General features: G+C 44.2%; 2 protein-coding genes across 3 annotated transcripts in view; both read right to left on the reverse strand.

The window, feature by feature from the left end:
* Positions 1–473: 473 nt before the first annotated feature.
* On the reverse strand, positions 474–19,775 carry LOC137868591 (uncharacterized). 2 transcript variants are annotated; one of them, XM_068705464.1, is made up of 7 exons: positions 18,285–19,775; positions 14,544–14,653; positions 13,411–13,570; positions 9,474–9,577; positions 1,347–1,495; positions 968–1,046; positions 474–721 (listed from the first exon to the last, which is right to left on the reverse strand). In XM_068705464.1, the coding sequence occupies exons 1-6, from the start codon at positions 18,337–18,339 to the stop codon at positions 977–979; spliced, it is 648 nt and encodes a 215-aa protein (XP_068561565.1). In that variant the 5' UTR covers positions 18,340–19,775; the 3' UTR covers positions 474–721; positions 968–976. The 2 variants fall into 2 exon arrangements, 1 of the variants encoding a protein (XP_068561565.1); XR_011102229.1 differs by lacking the exons at positions 13,411–13,570; positions 14,544–14,653; positions 18,285–19,775 and adding exons at positions 11,024–11,090; positions 11,311–11,552 and having other exon boundaries at positions 1,347–1,500.
* An 856-nt stretch (positions 19,776–20,631) lies between these two features.
* The window catches only part of klhl5 (kelch-like family member 5), a 28,241-nt gene continuing 25,467 nt past the window's right edge, over positions 20,632–23,405 (reverse strand). Inside the window, exon 13 of the mRNA XM_068705465.1 lies at positions 20,632–23,178. Coding sequence (XP_068561566.1) covers positions 23,122–23,178 — 57 coding nt within the window. The 3' untranslated portion in view covers positions 20,632–23,121. The remainder of the gene's footprint in view (positions 23,179–23,405) is intronic.

Below are 23,405 nucleotides of genomic sequence, written 5' to 3' on the forward strand. Positions count from 1 at the left end.
GGGTCGTATGTCAGGGACTGTTAAATTGTGTTAAAAATGTAAAAAATTAAATAAAGAGTTGCTGCTGACGTTATTTAATGCCTCATATGTGAGGTTTCAAAATGACACAACAATATTTTTTTATTGCATACTTGACCTGTTTAATATTTACATATTCTTAAAAAAAAAAAGTTTAAAGAAACCAGAAACAGAGCGAGGTGTGATGATGCAATGTGACTCAGTTATCTCTTAGATTGAGAATTTAATATTTGGTGATGTACGTATATCTCATTTGTTGGCTCTAAATCATGAAAAACTAAGACTTTGGGGTAGAAAGGTTTCCATCCATCGATGTGTGTCACTCTCAATGCTTTTGTCTCTCCTTACCCGCCGCTGTCTCAACCTTTTTGGGGCAACAGTCCTGTCTAGACCTGTTGGTGGGGAGCTGGGCTTTTGTGCAGTTCAATCAGGAGAGACAAGTGAATGATTAGTAGTTAACATTTATTATGACAGATGATGCATTAATGAGTTACGCAGAAATTCTTTGGCGCTTGAACTCGACGAGGAGATTTGTGATCGAGTTGTGATTGCCCTGAGCGGCAACAATATAAATCCCCCCGTGGAGTCCAGACACTGGTGGTGGTGGTGGCTGATGAGGTTGATAGGATGATGAGGCTGATGAATCTGCGAAGACTGGGCGGAGATGGGGAGGTGGAGGGTTCCGTAACAGCAGCATGAATTACTGAAGGTAGAGAGACGGTTATATTTAAAGACAGACATCGGCAAGATGATAGGCTAATGATGTCCTTGTGTCGTTGTGTAATTGGCTAGAGACCAGCTGATCTAGACAGCTGATATTATGATTGACAGCCCCAAACAATAACAACAAGGAAATAATGTATGCATGCATGAGGAGTGATGGCAGATGTATGGTAAATAAGCTATGGGCTTAGGCATGCATTAGTATAGTCTTCCTGTCTGAACTTACGCTAGAGCTTCATTTGTTGGAAGGTTTGGCTGATCTCTCTGGCCTGACTGCTGCTGTTGCTGCTGCTCCAGCTCTCCCCCTACAGGACACAACACATAAGACAATCTACATTTTGATACACAACAGACGACTGAATATATACAGTCAGGACTTCTTTTTGACATAATTAAGCGTTGCCAAACTCAAACTTTCCAAGACCTTTAACTGTTTCCTTCATTCAAATAATTCCCTGCAGCTTCTACGAGGAAACAAACTTGTTCCAGTGAAGCTTGACATAAATATGCAGCAGGATAGAAGAGAAGAAAAGTAAGCATCACACAGGAAATCATCCAGTGCGAACAAACAACCACACAATACGTCGGCCAAGCGCGTGACTCACCTGGCTGCAGCAGTTCTGGCGGGATTTGGCCGCTTAGCTTTTCTCTTGGCCACGCTGGTCTCAGGGGGCCCCTTCACTCCTGCTGGTTGGGCGATGGACTGCTTGGCAGCTCTCTGATTTTCAGCCTCCGGTCGGTCCTGCCACCACTTCTGTTCTGAGCAAACAAAAAAAGGGGCTTTAATGTGGACGAGCAGGTCATTTCCAAAAGGCTATCATAACTGTTACCATAGACAGAGACAGTAAGCACACTATGCAGACAGCTATGGCTTCCTTTGACCCGTCTGAATTTGGGTTGTTGTCATATTGAGCCAGCTGTGCCAGACCCAAGAGACACAGGGCGTGGCGGTCTCGCGGCGTGGTCACCACCGCTAGCTGGCAAGCCTGTAAAAGAGACATTACACATACAGGAACATTACTTTTAACCCATCCAGGTGGCCGTGCTCCAACTTGTTTCCCAGTGTTCCACACTCTTTCCAATGACTTCCATGTCCTCGGCTTGTGTCTGTCTGTGTGTGTGTGTGTGTGTGTGTGTGTGTGTGTGTGTGTGTGTGTGTGTGTGTGTGTGTGTGTGTGTGTGTGTGTGTGTGTGAGAGAGAGTCTCTTCCTGTCCTGCCGTCAACCTGGGCCCAGTCTACCTGCACACCTGCAATCAATCAGCTCATCAGCGCTCCCTACTCCTCACACACCTGTCATCAATCTACTCCTCACCTCCAAAGTTTATTAGCTGTGTCTTTCCTCCCAATTTCATCAGATTATTGTCTCATCTACTGTTGTAGTTAACCTGCCATTTACTACTTCTTCTTCTTTTAAGTTTTATGGCGGATGGCATCCAGTGAAAGGTGCATTTCCGCCACCTACTGTATTGGAGTGTGGACCAGAGTATCTATCCCCTTACAAAAACAAAAAACAAACAAACAAAACTAATAAAAGAAAAAAAGAGTTCTATCATTTCGGTCACCTAAATTCTTTTACTCAATCCTGTTTCTTTCACGTATTGTAGTACATTTCCTGCCCCCAAGGTTAATGCATCTTCTAGATTTAGTTCCTCAACTCCCAGCTTCCTCTTCAACCTGTCTCGTTCGAGTGTGAATTTCTGGCAATGACAAATTACATGGTCTACAGATTCTAGTATTTGGCAGTGCTCACATAGTCCTGTTGGATGTTTATTTATTAGTTGCATTGTTTTGTTCAGCCTTGTGTGTCCAATCCTTAGTCTGGTTAATATGTTTTCTTCTGTGGTGCTTCTTCTGGATGTCCTCCCTTTGCCAACTTCTTTCTGAACAGCATAAAGATGTCTTCCTGTTTCTCCTACGTCCCAACTATGCTGCCATTCCTTAATGTTTCTTTTGAATACTGATTTAGCTTCTGCTTTGCTGAATAAAATGTCTGTCTTGTGCTGGCTTTCTAAAGCTTGTTTTGCTAATTTATCTGCTCTTTCATTTTCTTTTACCCCTCTGTGTGCTGGTACCCACATAAATGATACAAACAAACCCATATTCTTAAGTCGGAACAGTGTTTCGTATATTTCATTAATTAAATCCTGCCTGCTGTGGGATGTGAATGATTGTAATGAGGATAATGCTGAACTGGAATCTGAACAGACAATTAACTTTTTTATCCGAACCTCCTCTACCCACTGCAGTGCTGTTAAAATGGCCAACATCTCAACTGTATAAACAGACAAATGGTCTGATGTTCTCTTTTTGACTTCAAATTGCAAGGTTGGTATGGTGACAGCAAAACCAGTTCTACCTGTATTAGGATCTTTAGATCCATCTGTGTATGCTGGAGTAAACGCTTGATATGTTGTCTGTAGTCTATCCTCCACCACTCCTGCCATGATATCAATGTCTTTAAATGCTTGGGTTTTGTCCAAAAAATAATTATCAACTGACACTGATGGAAATAGCCACGGTGGTGTAGTTGATAACGGTACTGTAGGAGTGAATGTTACCTGATCCAATGACATATCTCTTGCTAATTTTCCACTGCTCCATGCAAAACATTCCTGTTTGGCCCTCTTTCCCAACATGGCAGAATCACATTTGTGGTCGGACGATTATCTCCAGAATGTCATTGAAGATTGGCCCAGTAGTTCATAGTTAAGAGCTTGCGTCTCAAATGCAGCGGCATTTCACCCACCTCCACCTGCAGAGCAGCCACAGGACTTGTCTTAAAAGCACCACAACACAGTCTCAGAGCTTGGGATTGCAACACTTCCAGCTTCTTTAGTGAAGTTTTTGCAGCTGATCCAAATACACCACAACCATAATCAAGGACTGACCTCATCAGAGCGATATAAATATTTTTGATTGCAGACCTGCTGGCTCCCCATTCTGACCCTGTTAGACACCTCATTGCATTTAAAATCTTTTTATATTTCATAACTATCCTCTGAATATGCTCTTTCCATGTTAATTTATTGTCAAACCAAACCCCAAGAAACCAAAAAAAGTTCACTTGTTCAATCTTTTGAAGTACATCATTATCTGAGATACTCTGAGTGAGACAGACAGACACTAGGTCTGAGTGAGACAGAGAGACAGACAGACACTCTGTCTGAGTGAGACAGACACTCGGTCTGAGTGACAGAAACAGACAGACCGACACTCCGTCTGAGTGAGACCGACAGACAGACACTCCGTCTGAGTTTGTCTCAATCAGACAGAGTGTCGGTCTGTTTGTTTGTGTCACTCAGACGGAGTGTCGGTCTGTTTGTCTCACTCAGACAGGAGTGTCTGTTGTAATGGGAAAAATATATTCTTATATCATGAAATGTTTTAAAAGACGTACAACTGAAAGGGAAAGTGAGGAACACAAATACTGACATAACACAGCAGTCCTATAGAAGTAGTTAATCAGTTTTATTGAACACTGTCTTGTTTCTCACGGCTGGTCACACACTCCCACTTCAGAGAGAGGAAGTGAAGACAGTGTCTGGCAAGTTGAAAACAGACCATAAAACCATCACTGATTCCCAGTAAACACACTTGGCATGTATTTAGATAAGAACGATAGCCAGAGCACGAGAACATCTACTCCTTGTCTATGATTTGTCCCAGGGCGTGAACTCATGTGTGCATAAAATGGTTTGGTATCTTGTACGATGTTGAACTTTTCACCACAGACACTGACTGAGGTGGCTGTGGTGCATCTTTCCCTTGCAAGCAAAATAAAATAGAAAGGGACAACTTTGAATCATATGAAGACTTCATTATTTTCTTTCAATTTGTGAACAAAACTCTTCTCCCGATTTATAATTAGAAGTTTTTCCAAAACACTGTCTGTCAGCCTCACTCAGACGGTGTGTCTGTCTGCCTCACTCAGACGGAGTGTCTGTCTGTTTGCCCCACTCAGACGGAATGTCTGTCTGTTTGCCCCACTCAGACGGAGTGTGTGTCTGTCTGCGTCACTCAGACGGAGTGTCTGTCTGTTTGACTCACTCAGACGGAGTGTCTGTCTGTTTGTCTCACTCAGACGGAGTGTCGGCCGGTCTGTCGGTCTCACTGTCTTACTCAGGCGGAGTGTCGGTCGGTCGGTCTCACTGCCTCACTCAGGCGGAGTGTAAACCGGTCGGTCGGTCGATCTCACTGTCTCACTGTCTCACTCAGACGGAGTGAGACAGACCGACCGACACTCCGCCTGAGTGAGACCAACCGGCCGAGACTCCGTCTGAGTGAGACCGACAGACCGGCCGACACTCCGCCTGAGTGAGACAGACAACCAGGCCGACACTCCGTCTGAGTGAGACAGACAACCAGGTCGACACTCCGTCTGAGTGAGACAGACAACCAGGCCGACACTCCGTCTGAGTGAGACAGACAACCAGGCCGACACTCCGTCTGAGTGAGACAGACAACCAGACCGACACTCCGCCTGAGTGAGACAGACAACCAGACCGAAACTCCGTCTGAGTGAGACCGACCGGCCGACACTCCGTCTGAGTGAGACCGACAGACCGACAGACACTCCGCCTGAGTGAGACAGACAACCAGGCCAACACTCTGTCTGAGTGAGACAGACAACCAGGCCAACACTCTGTCTGAGTGAGACAGACAACCAGACCGACACTCCTTCTGAGTGAGACCGACCGGCCAACACTCCGTCTGAGTGAGACCGACAGACCGGCCGACACTCCGTCTGAGTGAGACCGACAGACCGGCCGACACTCCGTCTGAGTGAGACCGAACGACCGGCCGACACTCCTCCTGAGTGAGACAGACAACCAGGCCGACACTCTGAGTGAGACAGACAACCAGACCGACACTCCGCCTGAGTGAGACACACAACCAGACCGACACTCCGTCTGAGTGAGACCGACCGGCCGACACTTCGCCTGAGTGAGACAGACAACCAGACCGACACTCCGCCTGAGTGAGGCAGTGAGACCGAACGACAGGCCGACACTCCGCAATGAGTGAGACAGTGAGACCGACAGACTGGCCGACACTCCGCATGATAAACAGCATGTTTGTCTCACTCAGACGGAGTTTTGGTCTGTCTGCTTGTGTCACTCAGACGGAGTGTGTGTCTGTCTGCGTCACTCAGACGGAGTGTCTGTCTGTTTGCCCCAGTCAGACGGAGTGTCGGCCAGTTGGTCGGTTTCATTGCCTCACCCAGGCGGAGTGTCGGCCGGTCTGTCGGTCTCACTGTCTCACTCAGGCGAAGTGTTGGTCGGTCGGTTAGTCTCACTGCCTCACTCAGGCAGAGTGTTGGCCGGTCGGTCGGTCTCACTGTCTCACTCAGGCGAAGTGTCTGTCTGTTTGACTCACTCAGACGGAGTGAGACCGACCATCCGACACTTCGTCTGAGTGAGACAGACCGACCGACACTCCGTCTGAGTGAGAACGACAGACCGGCCGACACTCCGTCTGAGTGAGAACGACAGACCGGCCGACACTCAGTCTGAGTGAGACCGACAGACCGGCCGACACTCCGCCTGAGTGAGACAGACAACCAGACCGACACTCCGCCTGAGTGAGACAGTGAGATCGACCGATCAACCGGCCGACACTTCGCCTGAGTGAAGCAGTGAGACCGACCGACACTCCGCCAGAGTGAGGCAGTGAGACCGAACAACCGGCCGACACTCCGCCTGAGTGAGGCAGACAGACCGACACTCCGTCTGAGTGAAACAAACATGCTCCGACCGGCCGACACTCCGTCTGAGTGAGACCGACAGACCGGCCGACACTCCGTCTGAGTGAGACCGACAGACCGGCCGACACTCCGCCTGAGTGAGACAGACAGACCGGCCGACACTCCGCCTGAGTGAGACAGACAGACCGGCCGACACTCCGCCTGAGTGAGACAGACAACCAGACCAACACTCTGTCTGAGTGAGACAGAAAACCAGACCGACACTCCGCCTGAGTGAGACAGTGAGATCGACCGATCAACCGGCCGACACTTCGCCTGAGTGAGGCAGTGAGACCGACCGACACTCCGCGAGAGTGAGGCAGTGAGACCGAACGACCGGCCGACACTCCGCAATGAGTGAGACAGTGAGACCGACAGACTGGCCGACACTCCGCCTGGGTGAGGCAGTGAGACCGAACGACCGGCCGACACTCCGCCTGAGTGAGGCAGACAGACCGACACTCCGTCTGAGTGAAACAAACATGCTCCGACCGGCCGACACTCCGTCTGAGTGAGACCAACAGACACTCCGGCTGAGTGAGACCGACAGACCGGCCGACACTCCGCCTGAGTGAGACAGACAGACCGGCCGACACTCCGCCTGAGTGAGACAGACAGACCGGCCGACACTCCGTCTGAGTGAGACAGACAACCAGATCGACACGCCGTCTGAGTGAGACCGACCGGCCGACACTCCGCCTGAGTGAGACAGACAACCAGATCGACACGCCGTCTGAGTGAGACCAACAGACCGGCCGACACTCCGCCTGAGTGAGACAGACAGACCGGCCGACACTCCGTCTGAGTGAGACCGACAGACCAGCCGACACTCCGCCTGAGTGAGACAGACAGACCGGCTGACACTCCGTCTGAGTGAGACAGACAACCAGACCGACACTCCGCCTGAGTGAGACAGACAACCAGATCGACACTCCGTCTGAGTGAGACAGACAACCAGATCGACACTCCGTCTGAGTGAGACCGACAGACCGGCCGACACTCTGCCTGAGTGAGACAGTGAGACCGACCGACCGGCCGACACTCCGCCTGGGTGAGGCAGTGAGACCGACCGACACTCCGCCTGGCTGAGGCAGTGAGACCGAACGACTGGCCGACACTCCGCCTGAGTGAGACAAACAGCATGTTTGTCTCACTCAGACGGAGTGTCTGTCTGTCTGCGTCACTCAGACGGAGTGTTTGTCTGTTTGTCTCACTCAGACGGAGTGTCGGCCGGTCTGTCGGTTTCAGTGCCTCACCCAGGCGGAATGTCGGCTGGTCTGTCGGTCTCACTGTCTCACTCAGGCGGAGTGTCTGTCTGTTTGTCTCACTCAGGCGGAGTGTCTGTCTGTTTGTCTCACTCAGATGGAGTGAGACAGACAACCAGACCGACGCTCCGCCCGAGTGAGGCAGACAGACAACCAGACCGACGCTCCGCCCGAGTGAGGCAGACAGACAACCAGACCGACGCTCCGCCCGAGTGAGGCAGACAGACAACCAGACCGACGCTCCGCCCGAGTGAGGCAGACAGACAACCAGACCGACGCTCCGCCCGACTGAGGCAGACAGACAACCAGACCGACGCTCCGCCCGACTGAGGCAGACAGACAACCAGACCGACGCTCCGCCCGACTGAGACAGACAGACCGACGCTCCGCCCGACTGAGACAGACAACCAGACCGACGCTCCGCCCGCCTGAGACAGACAACCAGGCCGACGCTCCGCCCGCCTGAGACAGACAACCAGGCCGACGCTCCGCCCGCCTGAGACAGACAACCAGGCCGACGCTCCGCCCGCCTGAGACAGACAACCAGGCCGACGCTCCGCCCGCCTGAGACAGACAACCAGGCCGACGCTCCGCCCGCCTGAGACAGACAACCAGGCCGACGCTCCGCCCGCCTGAGACAGACAACCAGGCCGACACTCCGCCCGCCCGAGACAGACAACCAGGCCGACACTCCGCCCGCCCGAGACAGACAACCAGGCAGACACTCCGCCCGAGACAGACAACCAGGCAGACACTCCGCCCGAGACAGACAACCAGGCAGACACTCCGCCCGAGACAGACAACCAGGCAGACACTCCGCCCGAGACAGACAACCAGGCAGACACTCCGCCTGAGACAGACAACCAGGCAGACACTCCGCCTGAGACAGACAACCAGGCAGACACTCCGCCTGAGACAGACAACCAGGCAGACACTCCGCCTGAGACAGACAACCAGGCAGACACTCCGCCTGAGACAGACAACCAGGCAGACACTCCGCCTGAGACAGACAACCAGGCAGACACTCCGCCTGAGACAGACAACCAGGCAGACACTCCGCCTGAGACAGACAACCAGGCAGACACTCCGCCTGAGACAGACAACCAGGCAGACACTCCGCCTGAGACAGACAACCAGGCAGACACTCCGCCTGAGACAGACAACCAGGCAGACACTCCGCCTGAGACAGACAACCAGGCAGACACTCCGCCTGAGACAGACAACCAGGCAGACACTCCGCCTGAGACAGACAACCAGGCAGACACTCCGCCTGAGACAGACAACCAGGCAGACACTCCGACTGAGACAGACAACCAGGCAGACACTCCGACTGAGACAGACAACCAGGCAGACACTCCGACTGAGACAGACAACCAGGCAGACACTCCGACTGAGACAGACAACCAGGCAGACACTCCGACTGAGACAGACAACCAGGCAGACACTCCGACTGAGACAGACAACCAGGCAGACACTCCGACTGAGTCAGACAGACAAACAAACAGACACTCCGCCTGAGTGAGACAGACCGACCGGCCGACCGGCTGACACTCCGCCTGAGTGAGACAGTGTCACAGAGACACTAACTTTCGGCTAATAAAACTAGCAAAAGACATTTTTCTACATAACACCACAGTCACAACAACCATATCTGCTCTGTGATGGCACTGCGGCCACAAAACACAACACAAGCACAATGCATATTAAAATAAATTGCTCTTACTGTTCGTAGCTCTCCTTCTGCGTTCAGGCTGTAGCGAGGACGTCCATGGCACTTCACAATGTATGAGGTGAAGAGGATTTCAAGCCTTAAATGTTTCACTCCTGCTGCAGAACCAGGGTCACAACAAAAATATTGGCTCCTTGATGGCACGGCGGCCAAAAAAGTACAAACTGCACAACACAAATAAACAATAAGTTGGCACAGCCAGTTAACACAAGCAGCACAACACAACCAGTCTATAGCTGGTTCAACCAGTCTGTTACGATGAAGACCATGGCACAAATGGAAATTAAACAACTGAATTTAGCTTTATCAGCACATGAGTAGACCAAATGATGAATATGAAGTTCAGATCAACAACATGTACACTTGAAGTGGAGTCATCAATAACTCCAGTCTCTTGTTCAGTCCATCTCACTTCATGTCATGCTCAGTCATGTTTTTTTCTCTCATTTTTTATGTTTGTTAAATTCTCAGTAGCAAAACTAAATTATATGCTTATTATACATATTCCAAACAAAAACACTTTAAAAACGCTACAAAAATTATTTAAATTAATCATTTATTTTTTGCTTTTTTTGGTATTTTGGTCAGACACATATTCAACGTTGAGTACCTTGTAATATGTGGTATTTGTTATAAATGTACATTGGTACATAAAGGGTGATAAGAGGCTGCACAGGGAGGGACTTAGGACCCAGGGGAATGAAGGTGAAGGAAACAGGAAGAGACGGACGAGACGCCACACGAACAGCTGTTCACCGCTGGCTGCCCGGTGTTATGATTTAACCAATGCATCTGTTGTTGTCATAGTTATGGCAGCTGTTGCAAATTGACGTATTCGGCTGAAGGTCGCCAGTTAACAGGGTCCCTGTTTAAACCATAACACCGGTTCTTGTGTTAAAAATGTCCGCTTAATAATAAATAAAAAAACCTGCGTTAATGCGCGATATAATAATTGTTGCAGTTAATGAATTAATGCATTAACGCGATATTAACGCGAAGGACCACTAATAAAAAGTTAACTTCACTTATAAAGAACATGATGAAGACCATGGCACTTCAAACAATGCAAGTGAAGAGGAATCTTTAAAAAAAAGTTTAAATAATCCTCTTTTTGAAATAAAACATAAGTCATCTTCATCAGCACAATAGTGGACCAATTTAACTAAAGTATTACAATTTTCACCCCAGCAATGGGAACATATGAGCACCTTCAACTAATGTAAAATCTTTCAGGGGTCTACCACCCAGACTATAGGACCAGAGACACATCAAACATATCGCCTCAGAGATGACACGAGCAACACAAGGAGGCTTTAGCTAGTTCAAGATAAAAACATGGCACAAATGGAAATTAACAGTACCTAGCGCAGGAATCAAGTCAGTCTCAGTATTAATAAGCTAATGTTCGGCTAATAAAGTTAGCAAAAGACATTTTTCTACATAACACCACGGTCACAACAAACATATCGGCTTAGAGATGACACGGCAGCCACACCACACAAAGCAGCACAACACAAATAAGAAGTAGTTATATCAGCTCTTACTGTGTGTAGCTCTCCTTCTGTGTCCTCAGCTAGCTTCAAAAGTCTGCAGACCAGATGAAAACCGCGGCTAAAATGAGTCCAACGAATTAACGTTAGCTAACTAGCATTAGCAGTGTTGACAAAAAAATACGAAGTTTGGTTCATAACTAAATCTCCTCAGCTGGTGTCGTCTCTGCAAGCTCCTCTCTCGAAATTAAGCCCTTCAGCTCAGTCCTGCACAAGGTAGACCTCAAGACTTGAGCAATTTGCCAATCAAATGAAAAGAAAAATATAAAAATGGTTGTCACCTGGCAACGAGCTCTGAGCATGCGCATTGTTGTTTACCGGGGGTACATCCCAAGTCTCTTAATTGCATCCCCGTTTCCTTCACTTGCGTCCTTTCCTTGCGTCTTAGTCCCTCACACCAGGGATGCATGGAGGAAACCATGCGAGGAGAGAGGAACGAGGAAATATGCTTTAAGAGACATGAGCCGAGAGACAGCCAGATCCAGTCTGCCAGTCAGGTGCCACTAGCGAGTGGCAGTCGTTCGGCACCTGTCAATAAGCTACCGAGCTAAGCGGGTGGAGCCACATTTCCTGAGAACACCCATTGTTGTCACGATAGGATTTTGATTAAACTATATTACGAACTGTATTGCTTCAAACAATCCACAGATTAATCGAAAAGTTGATTATTGCTGTGTACATGGATAAATTAATATGAAATCGCATGTAGTCAACTATTGTTACTAACATACTCCCATTAGCCCACGTTTATTTATTTATATTTATTTATTTTTCTTCTAATGTTACCCTGGTATGTGCTTGCACCATAGACTAACAGTTGTCTTGCATACGGTCATTCTATTGCCTTGACTTTTTTGACATTTTTTTACATCCGGACAACCTGTCTTACTTTGCATCGCTCTTCAAAAGAAAAAAACAAATAATCCATAAAACAGACTATCAAAACGTACACGGACCAGGGGGGCACACTCCTCTAACTACTGGTGACAATCCTCTGACGCCTGGTGGTACTGCCCTGACTAGTAGTGGCAATCATCTGACACCTAGTGGCACCCCGCTGACGGCACCCGGCTGACGCCTAGTGGCACTACTCTGACTGCTGGCGACACTCCTGTGACTAGTGGTGACACTGGCAGCTTGTGGCACCTATGACACCTACATATAAGCAGAGGAAGAGTGAAGATATTACATATTTAAAAAAAAAAAGTATTCGAACATTTTGGCATAACCACTTGTCAGGGTCATTTGGCACTCTGTAGATGCTTGGATGTCACGAACAAGTGAAAAACAAACTAAAAATAGTGAAAAATGTATTAGTTATTGATTATTGCAGCTGATAATCTTTGGCTATTAAGGCCTAATAATCAGTAAAGATTGTATTTTTGTTTGAAAACGGCCTAAATCATGACGTTGATTTAGATTGACTTAAATCATAGATTGACTTATTCAGACTGTTACTGAGTTACATTTCCCATCCGATTTCAATGGAGGCTGTTTATATTCAGGGGTTTACGATCTACGTGTTAGAAAACAAGTTTTTTCTCCAGTTAATAAGAATCTACTATGATGATAAAACTGATTTATAGCAGCTGACCTATCGTAACAACAATGGGTGTTCTCAGGAAATGTGGCTCAGCTCGGCAGCTTATTGACGGCCGTGTGGCGAACGAATGTCACTCGCTTGCCGGCATGTGAAGCATTCTTTAACGTCAGTATTGCGGGGGGTTGTGACTGTTGGCGCGTGTGAACTGGTAAAGCTTTGTTGATTCTCGCGCTTGCCGCCGTAGCGCGAGCCTCCGCAGATCGCGTGTGAGTTTCGAGCAAGAACGGAGGTGTTTATACTTATGTGCTGTGCGTTATTCTCTGAAACACCAGAGAACGTACAAATATAATTGACTGTGAGGAATCAAAAAGACAACGAGTGTAGCTCATAAATACTACATATATTGTATATATTTTTTTGTCTCTTAAAATAATTTGATATGATATAAAATGTCATAGAACCGTTAGGTGTGTTTGTTTTGTGTTCATTAAGAAAATTATAAATCACTGTCACTCAATACTGCAGTGCCATCCTTTCTAGCAGGCATATGTTTTACTGTTAAGTTTTCAGTTGGCTATTTTGCACGTCCTCTTCCCCCTGTATGACAGATTCAACCTGGTCATTATCTATTCAGTCACATGGATGGGGTAGTTATGGCTTCAGTGGGATACATGTATGTCTCATATTGATGAGATAAAGCTGTATCATGGTAGTTATTATATATTTGCAAATTACAAGGTCTGCAGCTTAAATGCTTTTTGAAAAACTGAATATGTCCTGTATGTGTCTCTTTTGTTTCATGGTTCGACGAAATGAAGAAGAAAAAGAAGAACATTACATTGATCCGGCACAAGATGGAGCTGATCTTTTCCTTTAGACGGAGAGAGGTAGTAGAGGGGCAGCCTGTCACGGAGGGAGCTCTTGAAGAGGACTCGGACGCAGAGTAGAGGTTCAGCTGACGATCTTTTATTTCCAACAAAAAATGCACAGGGAAATCCCTGGAAACAAAAACCTCTCTTAGCGAGGAAGAAAGAAAACAAAGTAGAACTAAAAATGCTCTGGCGAGGAAAGAAGAAAATAACAAAGTAGAACTAAAAAAGCTCTGATTTAACTCAAGGAGCTGCAAAGTCAAAACGGCAAAAGCCAAACCAAAAATCACTTCTCGAGGAAGGTATTAAACTACAAATAAAAAATGCTCTGATTTAACTCGAAGAGCTGAATGGTCGAAAAGGCAAAATGCAAAACAAAATCTCTCTTACCGAGGAAACAAGAAACAAGAAACAAGAACAGGACAGACAACTATGACTTGGACTTGCTAATAGCATAAGGCGGGTGTGCAAGACGAAAGGACATGACACACTGGCACAGGACAAGGGGAGACGCAGACTATAAGTACACATGAGGGAAGTGGGGGAACAGGTGGACACAATCAGGAATCAGGGAAGACAATCAGACTGGTGACACATGAGGAAGGGTAAGGAACCTGAAATGAGAGGAGAGTTAATTTCCAAAATAAAACAGGAAGTCACAAAACAAATGTGGAGACAGGACAAAAACCCAGCTTGACATACAGGTGTGACAGCAGCCTATGGTATCAGAAGTCCAGGAGAGGTGGCCTGCACTTTTTTCCATTGAGGAGGTAAGGCTGTCCTCATTTATTGTCTTATAATGCTTATTGTGGTGTGTGTAATTGGGCAGGAGTAATATCAATTATTTATCTATTTCTTTAAATCCAATTCATCATCAGCAAATGTTTCCCTGCTTGACTGTCTCCCAGAACAGGAAACATTAAAAACTAAAACAAAACAACCTACAGAAAACCAGCTGTTACATTTCCTGACTGTCATCTATCTTTTTTTAAAGGTTTCACCATCTTCTGCTATGTATGTTGGACTTGCACAACTCAGAATACTTAATAAAGCCATACATAATACTGGTTACCCCTTATTGTAGTACAGCTTGCACATTTACCTCGACATCCGTGCTGCTGGTCGCCTTCTGGGTGTTTCTGAGGACCGTTTTGCTCAGGACCTGGAGCGTCACTCCAGTCTTCATCCTCATTAAACATGTTTCCCGGAGGACTGTAAGAAACACTCATACGAATGTAAAGCACTGCTGAAGAGGAGAAAACAACCGTAGTTCTTAGATAGAGCATACATTCTCTGCTGTTATTCAGGATTTGTAGAGTTCAAAATGTAACTAGGCCATTTGTACCACTAATAATATCTATCATAAGCACTCTGAACTTGAATACATGTTTATAAAGTCTTGTTTCACATTTATACTCTTTACTGTACTGTATGCATTTGACTTAAACATGCTTAGATCTGTTACTGACAGGTTTGTTGACATGTTTACACATGCAAGGACTTTGTATTAGTAATTTAGTGCATAACGGTCATAATAAATATAGTAATATACAGTGTGTATATATATATATGTATATATATATATATATTATATACATATATAACAGCTGTTCCACAAACACATTGATGTTCTGCTTGTTTGTTACATGTTGTGATAAACTGCTGCTGCTTCCTCTCTTGTTAGGGTTTTATTGTGAAAACAGATTCATGAAAAGCATGCAGACCTTATAACATGTCCTGTGATGTGAAGGGATCATTTATATTCTACTTATCGACACCATCTGTCACCTTCTAGTAAAATAAATATATATATTTAAACACACTTTATGTTTCATACTGATGAGTTTCATACAGATCCAAACTAGTCAAAGTGCTTCAACATTGTCTATGAGATCCTGTAGCTGCCGACTCATACATGTAACCACAGGTGTCCTCAGTGTTTGCCAATTCATAAACAATCCAAAACACCACATAAACAGCAACATCATTACACTAAACAAATAACGGAAAAAAAGCTATCTAGGTGTATCATAAATCTAAACTGTAGCCAGTAAGCCTCTGTCTCTGATACTGACTGATGGGCCAGTCAGTGAATATATACTTATGCAGAGTATCATCTCCTGAGACACTAACTAGACAGCCTTCAGTCAGATGAGGTCCAACAATGTAGATTACAGTTGGAAGTTGCCGATGACAAGAGATAGCGCTGCCAAAATACAGATTTGAAAGCCTGTGCACACCCAGAAAACACTCACACAGGTGATTTAAATTACATTTTTAAATCCCTGGATCGGCCTCTTCTCAGGCTTGTATCTGTGTGCACAAAACGGTAGTTTGAAACTGAGCTTGATTAACAGCTCTAGTGCATCTGTTAAAGTAGGACGAATTACACTTTGATCATTCTTATTAGTACATGGAGGCACATTATTTTACACCGTAGCTCTGCCCATTTTTAACCTGAGCAGAGGTCTAATCAGAACAACTGTGTGAAAAGCAAGAGAACATAAAACACATGACATGATTTTAAAGGAATCAGAGTATTTATAAAATCAACTTACATCGATATATTTACATATAATCTGCTCTTTTTTGGACAAAATGTGCCTGGTCGTTTCTGAGGGCACTTTCAGCATGTTATGAAAAGCTGGTAAAAAAAACAATTGTTAACGTTTGTCGACCTCTACTGGTGATTATTTAGAATTGCAGCAATTGCAATAAGGGTAAAATGTATTTCTGTCCCTATGGTCCCCTGTATTTTGAACTTTACCCAAAATGTGCAATTTAACTTGGTGTACCTCATGTCAAACATGACCTTTTGAGTTCATTATCCACAAGCCTAAGTTTTATTTTGACGGCAAGTCCTTTTTAAAAAAGATTCATAGTGTAGCAGCAAGTGAGTGCAGGTGCACTATAAACATATATCCCTTAATGTGAAAGGTTTGTGACTTCCCTGTTTAATTGAATTGACGAGTATGGCCGATTTTTTTTATCTAGGCCTCTGTAATTACCCTAATGTATTTAAAATAATTGAAGAAAAAAAATGTATATCATCAAAGGTATCTTGACTGAGGACTTGAATTTGAAACAATTATGGGCAACAGGAGGACAACATTCTCCAACAGGCATGTTGACATTTATTTGGTTACACAAACAATCATAATGTCATCAAAGCCTTTACCTGGGAAGAAAAAAACTTGATCACGCCACGTACATACTTCAAAATGTATTTGAAGCACGCACGCGGCGTGATCCATTTTTTTTTACCCAGGCAAAGTTACCTAGGGCAGGGGTTCTTAACCTTTTTCACCTTGGGGCCCAACTTTTCAAGTACAAAGTGGCCCGGGGCCCATTCAAATATTAACACTGTATCGGTTTAACTGATTGATCGCACTCTTGGTTTGATTTGTATTCAATAACAAAATCAAATTCACTTACAATTTAACAAGCAAAAACCTTGTCAATAAATGACATGATACAATGTGATCATCACATTTATTTATCATGTGTATGTAAACCTGCATACAAATACAACCAGACGCCCAACAGGCTAACAATTCATGGAACAAATCAAGGTAATACAAGAACAAATGTAAAGGCTCAAGTCAGGCTTATTAACACAAAAATAACTAATAATTAGGTTTTACTACAGAAAAAAAGGAGGGACTCTCAAAAAAACTGAGAAAAAAATTGAAATTTGATAAATAGATAATATGTGGTAATAAAATATATACATTAAAAATAATAAGTATCAAATTAAATAAACTGTAAATAGAATTTAAATGAAGTGCAAATGAAAATATAGCTTTATAATCTGCGAATTATATGCTTCAGCAGTCTTCATTTTTGCATGGCAGAACCAGAAGTTGTTCTTCATATCTGTGACAAATGAACAATAACAACAGTCACAACAGTCCACACACTGGGCTCTCGGCTCTGCCTCGTTACCTCCGTTCACAAAGTCATACTTAATGAAGTCAGGATTGTAAATTTAGACTTTTCGGAGGGTTTGGCACCACTTTTCGTCTTCATTTTTTTGTTTTAAATTAGTGCTGGATTAACATTTTTAATCGCGATTAATCGCATGATTTTCTGTGATTAAACGTATTGTAATGCGCAATGTTCAATAATGAATTAAAAAGTAGTGCATTGTGCTTTTTTTTTTTTAAAGTACTGCTATATGAACAAAAGTGCAATAACATTTGGTTTGCACACTTTAAACAAATCAGGTTCTCTTTAACAGCAGTATTCCTTTACACTAATTAAAATAAAGTTATGATTCTGATAATAGATATTCAGCCGGTGTTCACAACTTTATCTTCATGTGTGTAATAGATGCAATTTGAAATATACACCTTGAAAACTGCAAACCTATCTACGTCATGTTTTTTTTATGTTTGTTAAATTCTCTGTAGGATAACTAAATGATATGCTTATTATACATATTCCAAACAAAACAACTTTAAAAAATCTAAAAAAATAATTTAAATGAATAATTTCTTTTTTTTGGTCAGACACATATGCAACGCTGAGTAACGTGTAATATGTGTGGTATTTGTTATAAATGTAGTTGGTACATATGTAACAGACTTGGCAAGGGCATCAAAGACGACTCGGAAGGTGGCTTTTTAGCATTTATTTGCCGCTGCAGAAGACAACAAAACACACCGTTGCTTTCTGGTCTCACGTTTTCTATACATCCGCTCCCTCAACAACATGAAACACCGTTGTGAGGGGAAGACGGGATTAACAGCGACACCAGGTGGACAAAATAAACAAGTGCATGAGATGGAACGATAAATAGAACCCGCGAAAATTATAACATTAAACAAATGAAAATACATACCTGCAGAAGACAACAAAACACACCGTTGCTTTCTGGTCTCACGTTTTCTATACATCCGCTCCTAAACATGCAAAACAACAGAATTTACACAAAAGGAATGCCGCGCTACGTTGACAGGGCAGCCTGAGATAAAAGTAAATGGCGCCAAAAAGGCTAAATGAAACAGCCACAAAACCTATAATTTTAACTGTCAAAAAGGCATAATGTCATCGCCTTAGCAGTTCATTAAGCGCGTAGCATTTAACGGTTCCATTCCTTGAAGAAAACAACAAAACAGTGCAACAACTCTTCTACACAACTTACCCTCAACAACATGAAACACCGTTGTGAGGGGAAGACGGGACTACGGGAGCCTAGGTGGTACAGAAAAGGTGGGACGCGCTTCCGCAGGAAGCGTGAATCAAAATAAAACGCCAAACAAAAATAGCTCAAAAGATAAAATTCACATATTCAACAGAATCGTTAGATGATAAATTAAAATATTACAAATTGAAAATAAGAAATAAAATACATTTTTAACTCTGTTACACATAGAGTGATAAGAAGATGTTCAGGAGGGACTTAGGACCCAGGGGAATGAAGGTGAAGCATGGAACGTGGAGGGAGTCTGTACCGTGGCAGTAACGTGCATGTGAAGTTATGCTAATAAAGAGTTAAGAGCAGTTTGTTCTCACGTGTTTAAATGTTTATTTAAAAACACAACAATATGTATTTTGATATTGTCACGTTTGATCCTGTAACGAGACGTGTCACCCGGGGGGGAGGGCAGGAAGAGACGCCACACAAACACAAACACACACAAATAGCTGTTCACCGCTCGTTGTACGCCTAGTAATAATTAAAAAAACTGCGTTAATGCACGATAAGATAATTGTCGGCGTTACTTAATTAATGCGATAATAACGCGTTAACTTGCCCAGCACTATTTAAAATACTTCTCTATAACTTTCGCTACAGGCTAGCGGGTAGCTGAGTGTCTTCTTCTGCTTATTGAAGCTTGTTAAACAACTGACTGACGCATTACCGCCACCAAGTGGTGGGAAGCTATATTGTAACTGAGCGCCTCATGGATAACAGTAATATCTCTGGTGTCTTCATTTGATAACCTATGTGGTCCCGCGGCCCAAAGGTGCAAAACTGAAGGTTTTCTGCGGCCCTCTAGGTGGCGCTCGCGGCCCAATCGTGGGCCGCAGCCCCATGGTTAAGAATCACTGCTCTAGGGTGTCCTTCCAATGGAAAAAACGAGATGAAAGGCCCCCTAGGATGTCCTTTAAGTGGAGAAAATGTGATAAAGGCCCCCCTATATCCTTCCAGTGGAGAAAATGTAATGCTCTAAGAAGGCCTTAAAATTGAAAAAAATGATGCCATATAGGCTGCCCTACTTGCTAGGAAACTTTCTGCATGCTGGTGCGCCACCACATCCAGCTTGTGCTCTTTTGATATTTTTCACCTCTGTCCCTAAATCCGCCACTGGTATTGCATGTGTAATCTGTGTTCCTTTTTTTGTAGCAGCTCTTCATTACAGCTATTTGATGTTTATTCTGAAAGGATATAAAAAAAAACAAGACTGTGTCTTGTTCATTTTATACACACGACTCACTAAGGCGCCAGAGAGGTAATTAAGCTGCCTGGTGCAGATGTGTACACCTGGGTACAGCACTGACAGATATGCAGCTGCATGTCTCAACTGTTTGCAGGTTTTGGATGTCAAACATGTGGAGTCAGACAGTGGCACTTTCTGTCTCCTTCTCCTTCCTGTCAGGCATAAAGAACTCAGGTGCTCTTAAGGCGGCAAGACAAGGTCACAAGCGTCATTTCTCAGCACCACCAGGAGCTGTTTGTCAAAGCTGGTTATGATTAAAAGCTTCCCCTGCAATAAATAACGGAGTGAATCAGTTGGCTTCTGGCTGCTGTCCCAGGGTTAAAGTATCTGTAAATTGTGAGCATTCCTCTTCGTCATACACTCATTTCACTCGTGTCAACCTGCTGTCACGTCTCTGGCTCAGACTGCAGCTTTTAAGATCGAGCATTCACACGTAAGAGTGATAAGGATTCATATCAACCGGCAGGCCCAGAAAATGAAGAGCAGATAAACCTGCATTGAAACCACAGAAACCTCTGAACTGCAAGGGCCATCGCTAGTGCTGCTCTGATGGGGACGTTGTTAAAGGCTAAGGGCCACATATAAACATAAGAGTAAATGCCATGATGTTACATCATGGCATTTACATTGCCTTTGTAACAAATGGAAACTGCAAAAACCTCAGTACCATCAACATGATTTAGCTGTGACTGTAAAACTCTTGTACATTAGTATTTTACAAAGGGGAAACAAACATACACAAACCAGTGTTAAATCACATCTTGACTTTAACGTATAAAAGACCAAAACAGCATGTTACAGCAGCATATATTGTAAATACATAATTTATATTGTAAAAGAGGAGTTGTAATATTCTGATACAAAAAGAGGAGATGAGCAGCTGTACCATTTCTCACCAGCCGTCATTTTATTATACCTCTTCATCTCAAGTCATGGTACAAAAAGAAATGCACAATAACACATGGTAGTTTTAGTGGGCACAGTATAATATACAGCATAATGCAATATGACTTCATACAGATATTATATTTATTTATGTACATAATATACACAAAATATATAGTTTGATTTGGAATGTCTGTCTTTGTTTATAACCTCTGACTGAAATCAAACTCTCTGACTACCTTTACACAGTGGAGGTGACACACTTCTCCTGCTCAGATCTAAAGAGAATTACTCTTCTAAATAAACAGCGGGCTGGTTTGAAGGGGAAGAAAATAGAATAATGCAGCAGTGCATTAGGTTTAAATCAACATCAGCTCAGCTGTGGGGAATCGCTAGCCCTGCACCGTCTCTGCTTTTCAGATGTCATGCCGGCAGATCTGGGAGGCTTTTCAATCCTCACTGGCTCCTGGGGCACTTGGCTTTCAGCTGTGTGGTTAAGTGTGTGTGTGTGTGTGTGATTGTGTGTCTGTGATATGACCGTGTGTTTGTGAAGTGCATCCTGGGGGCTACATTAGCTCTAGATCTGTCAGTTCAGACAGGATGCCTGCTTTGCCTCTCACTGTCAGGAGTTTACTTCCTGTATGCTAAACACACACACACACACACACACACACACACACATGCGCACGCACACACACGCACGCACACACATACACACCATAAAATTATTGTGCCGTGTGTCAGTATTGAACCTGTAGTCAGCATCTTTGTATTATTCTTGAGGTTTCTTGACATGTTAAGTTTACTCAAACAAGCTCACAAATATGAACACGAGTTTGTTTCACAGGATACATTTTACGATCATGTCTCATACTTTGTCTGCAGCGGCATCAAATCTAATAACGCTTTGAACTCGACATCAGACAAAACGACGGCACTGGCTGAATCAACGTTATTAAATTCATGGACTCATTATATGGTCTGTTCATTTTGTCAGAGTATCCAATTCTGCTCTAAAACGTAGCGGTGCGCGTGTGTGTGTGTGTGTGTGTGTGTGTATGGTGATGAAATGTGAAAATGGGGATGAAAAGAAGGCAGCAGGGAATTGAAAATGTGGAGGGGAAGATTCTCATTTGAGATAAAAATTTACTCTCTTTGCAATCTCTGAACACATGTGAACACACACAAGCACACGCACACACACATAAATAGCAGGTAGGACAGAAATGCTCAACTGACCCCGTATAAAACCAAGCCTGTAAAGTGCTGTGAGAAATTAAAAAAACAAAAAAACAAATATGAATACATTATTACTCATGTTATAATCCCAATACCAGTGCTTAATGGATCAAAATTATATGAACAATGACAGGATGACAAAGTTAAAAAAACACAAAAAACCGAGGCAATAGCAGAAAGTTGGATCATTTGGCTTTGCAACTTGTTTAAAAATCTACAATAAATTGCACATCACAGCATACTGTATGCTTCAGATGTTAGCTGATGCAACATAGGAGACATACACAGAAATATTAGATAAAAACACGATGATATGTTTTTGACTGATAAGAATAAAGAGCGTCACAGTTTTTCACAGTGTGGCTGTTCATAAGGTTGTGCTGATTATGTCAAAAGTCTTTCTTTCATCTGTCAGCGAGGAAGGGAAAGAAAGAGGAGAGCAACTCGCCAACTGCAATATGAAATAATACGGAATATATGAAAATAGCATCAATGCACACTATCAGATATTGTTAAGAGAACCGAAAGCATAAAATGATGAGGCACCTCAACAGTCTTGACAATCTTACTTCGTCTCTCCCACCTTTCTGTCAGCAGAAATAGAAGCTGAAAGCAACCATGTAGGTGTGTGTGTGTGTGTGTGTGTGTGTGTGTGTGTGTGTGTGTGTGTGTCCCACCTTGTCTACAGAAACAAAATAATATGCAAGATAAAAAGAATCTGCGAGACAGGTGTTCCTTCATGCTCGGATAAACACTGCAGATCCCTCTTCGTCACGGGTGGCGGTTGTGGTTCACTTCTGTAGCAGAAGTTATCAGGACGTTCAAATACGAAGACTTCATCAGAAACCAGACAAACGATTTTAACCCTAACCTAACCGTAAACATCTAAATGAACGAGAGAGAGGCAGCCGCTGAAGAGAGTTGAGTCTCACTTTGCCGAAGTGTTACACCTGAAGTGTGTTCATGTCTCTCGCTTCCCGGCGTCGGCCGCATGCTGACGGGCAGATAAGTTTCTTGGTGGGACTTCAGCGACCACATCAGCGGTGTGGAGACGATCCAAGCCACATTATGCACGGTGCGCCGGAGGGTGGATTGGAGTTTGTGTTATATTTACAGTCTGACGGCCACCACACATGCTCCTGCCCTGCCCAGACACAGAGGTGCTACCTGGAGAGAGAGAGAGAGAGAGAGAGAGAGAGAGAGAGAGAGAGAGAGAGAGAGAGAGAGAGAGAGAGAGAAACAAGAATAGAGCTGTAGTCGTGGCCAATTTACTCAAATCCAAGTCAAGTCCATGTCCAGGTCCAGTCCGATTCAAGACCAAGTCAAGGGCATATTGAGTCCTGTTCAGGACCATAATAGACAATCATTTCTTTCAAATGCTAATATACAAGTTA

Source organism: Cebidichthys violaceus, unplaced genomic scaffold (genome assembly GCF_023349555.1).
Source record: "Cebidichthys violaceus isolate CVI_PGR_0920_01 unplaced genomic scaffold, fCebVio1.0.p SCAF_119, whole genome shotgun sequence".
In the NCBI taxonomy this organism is placed as follows: Eukaryota; Metazoa; Chordata; class Actinopteri; order Perciformes; family Stichaeidae; genus Cebidichthys; species Cebidichthys violaceus.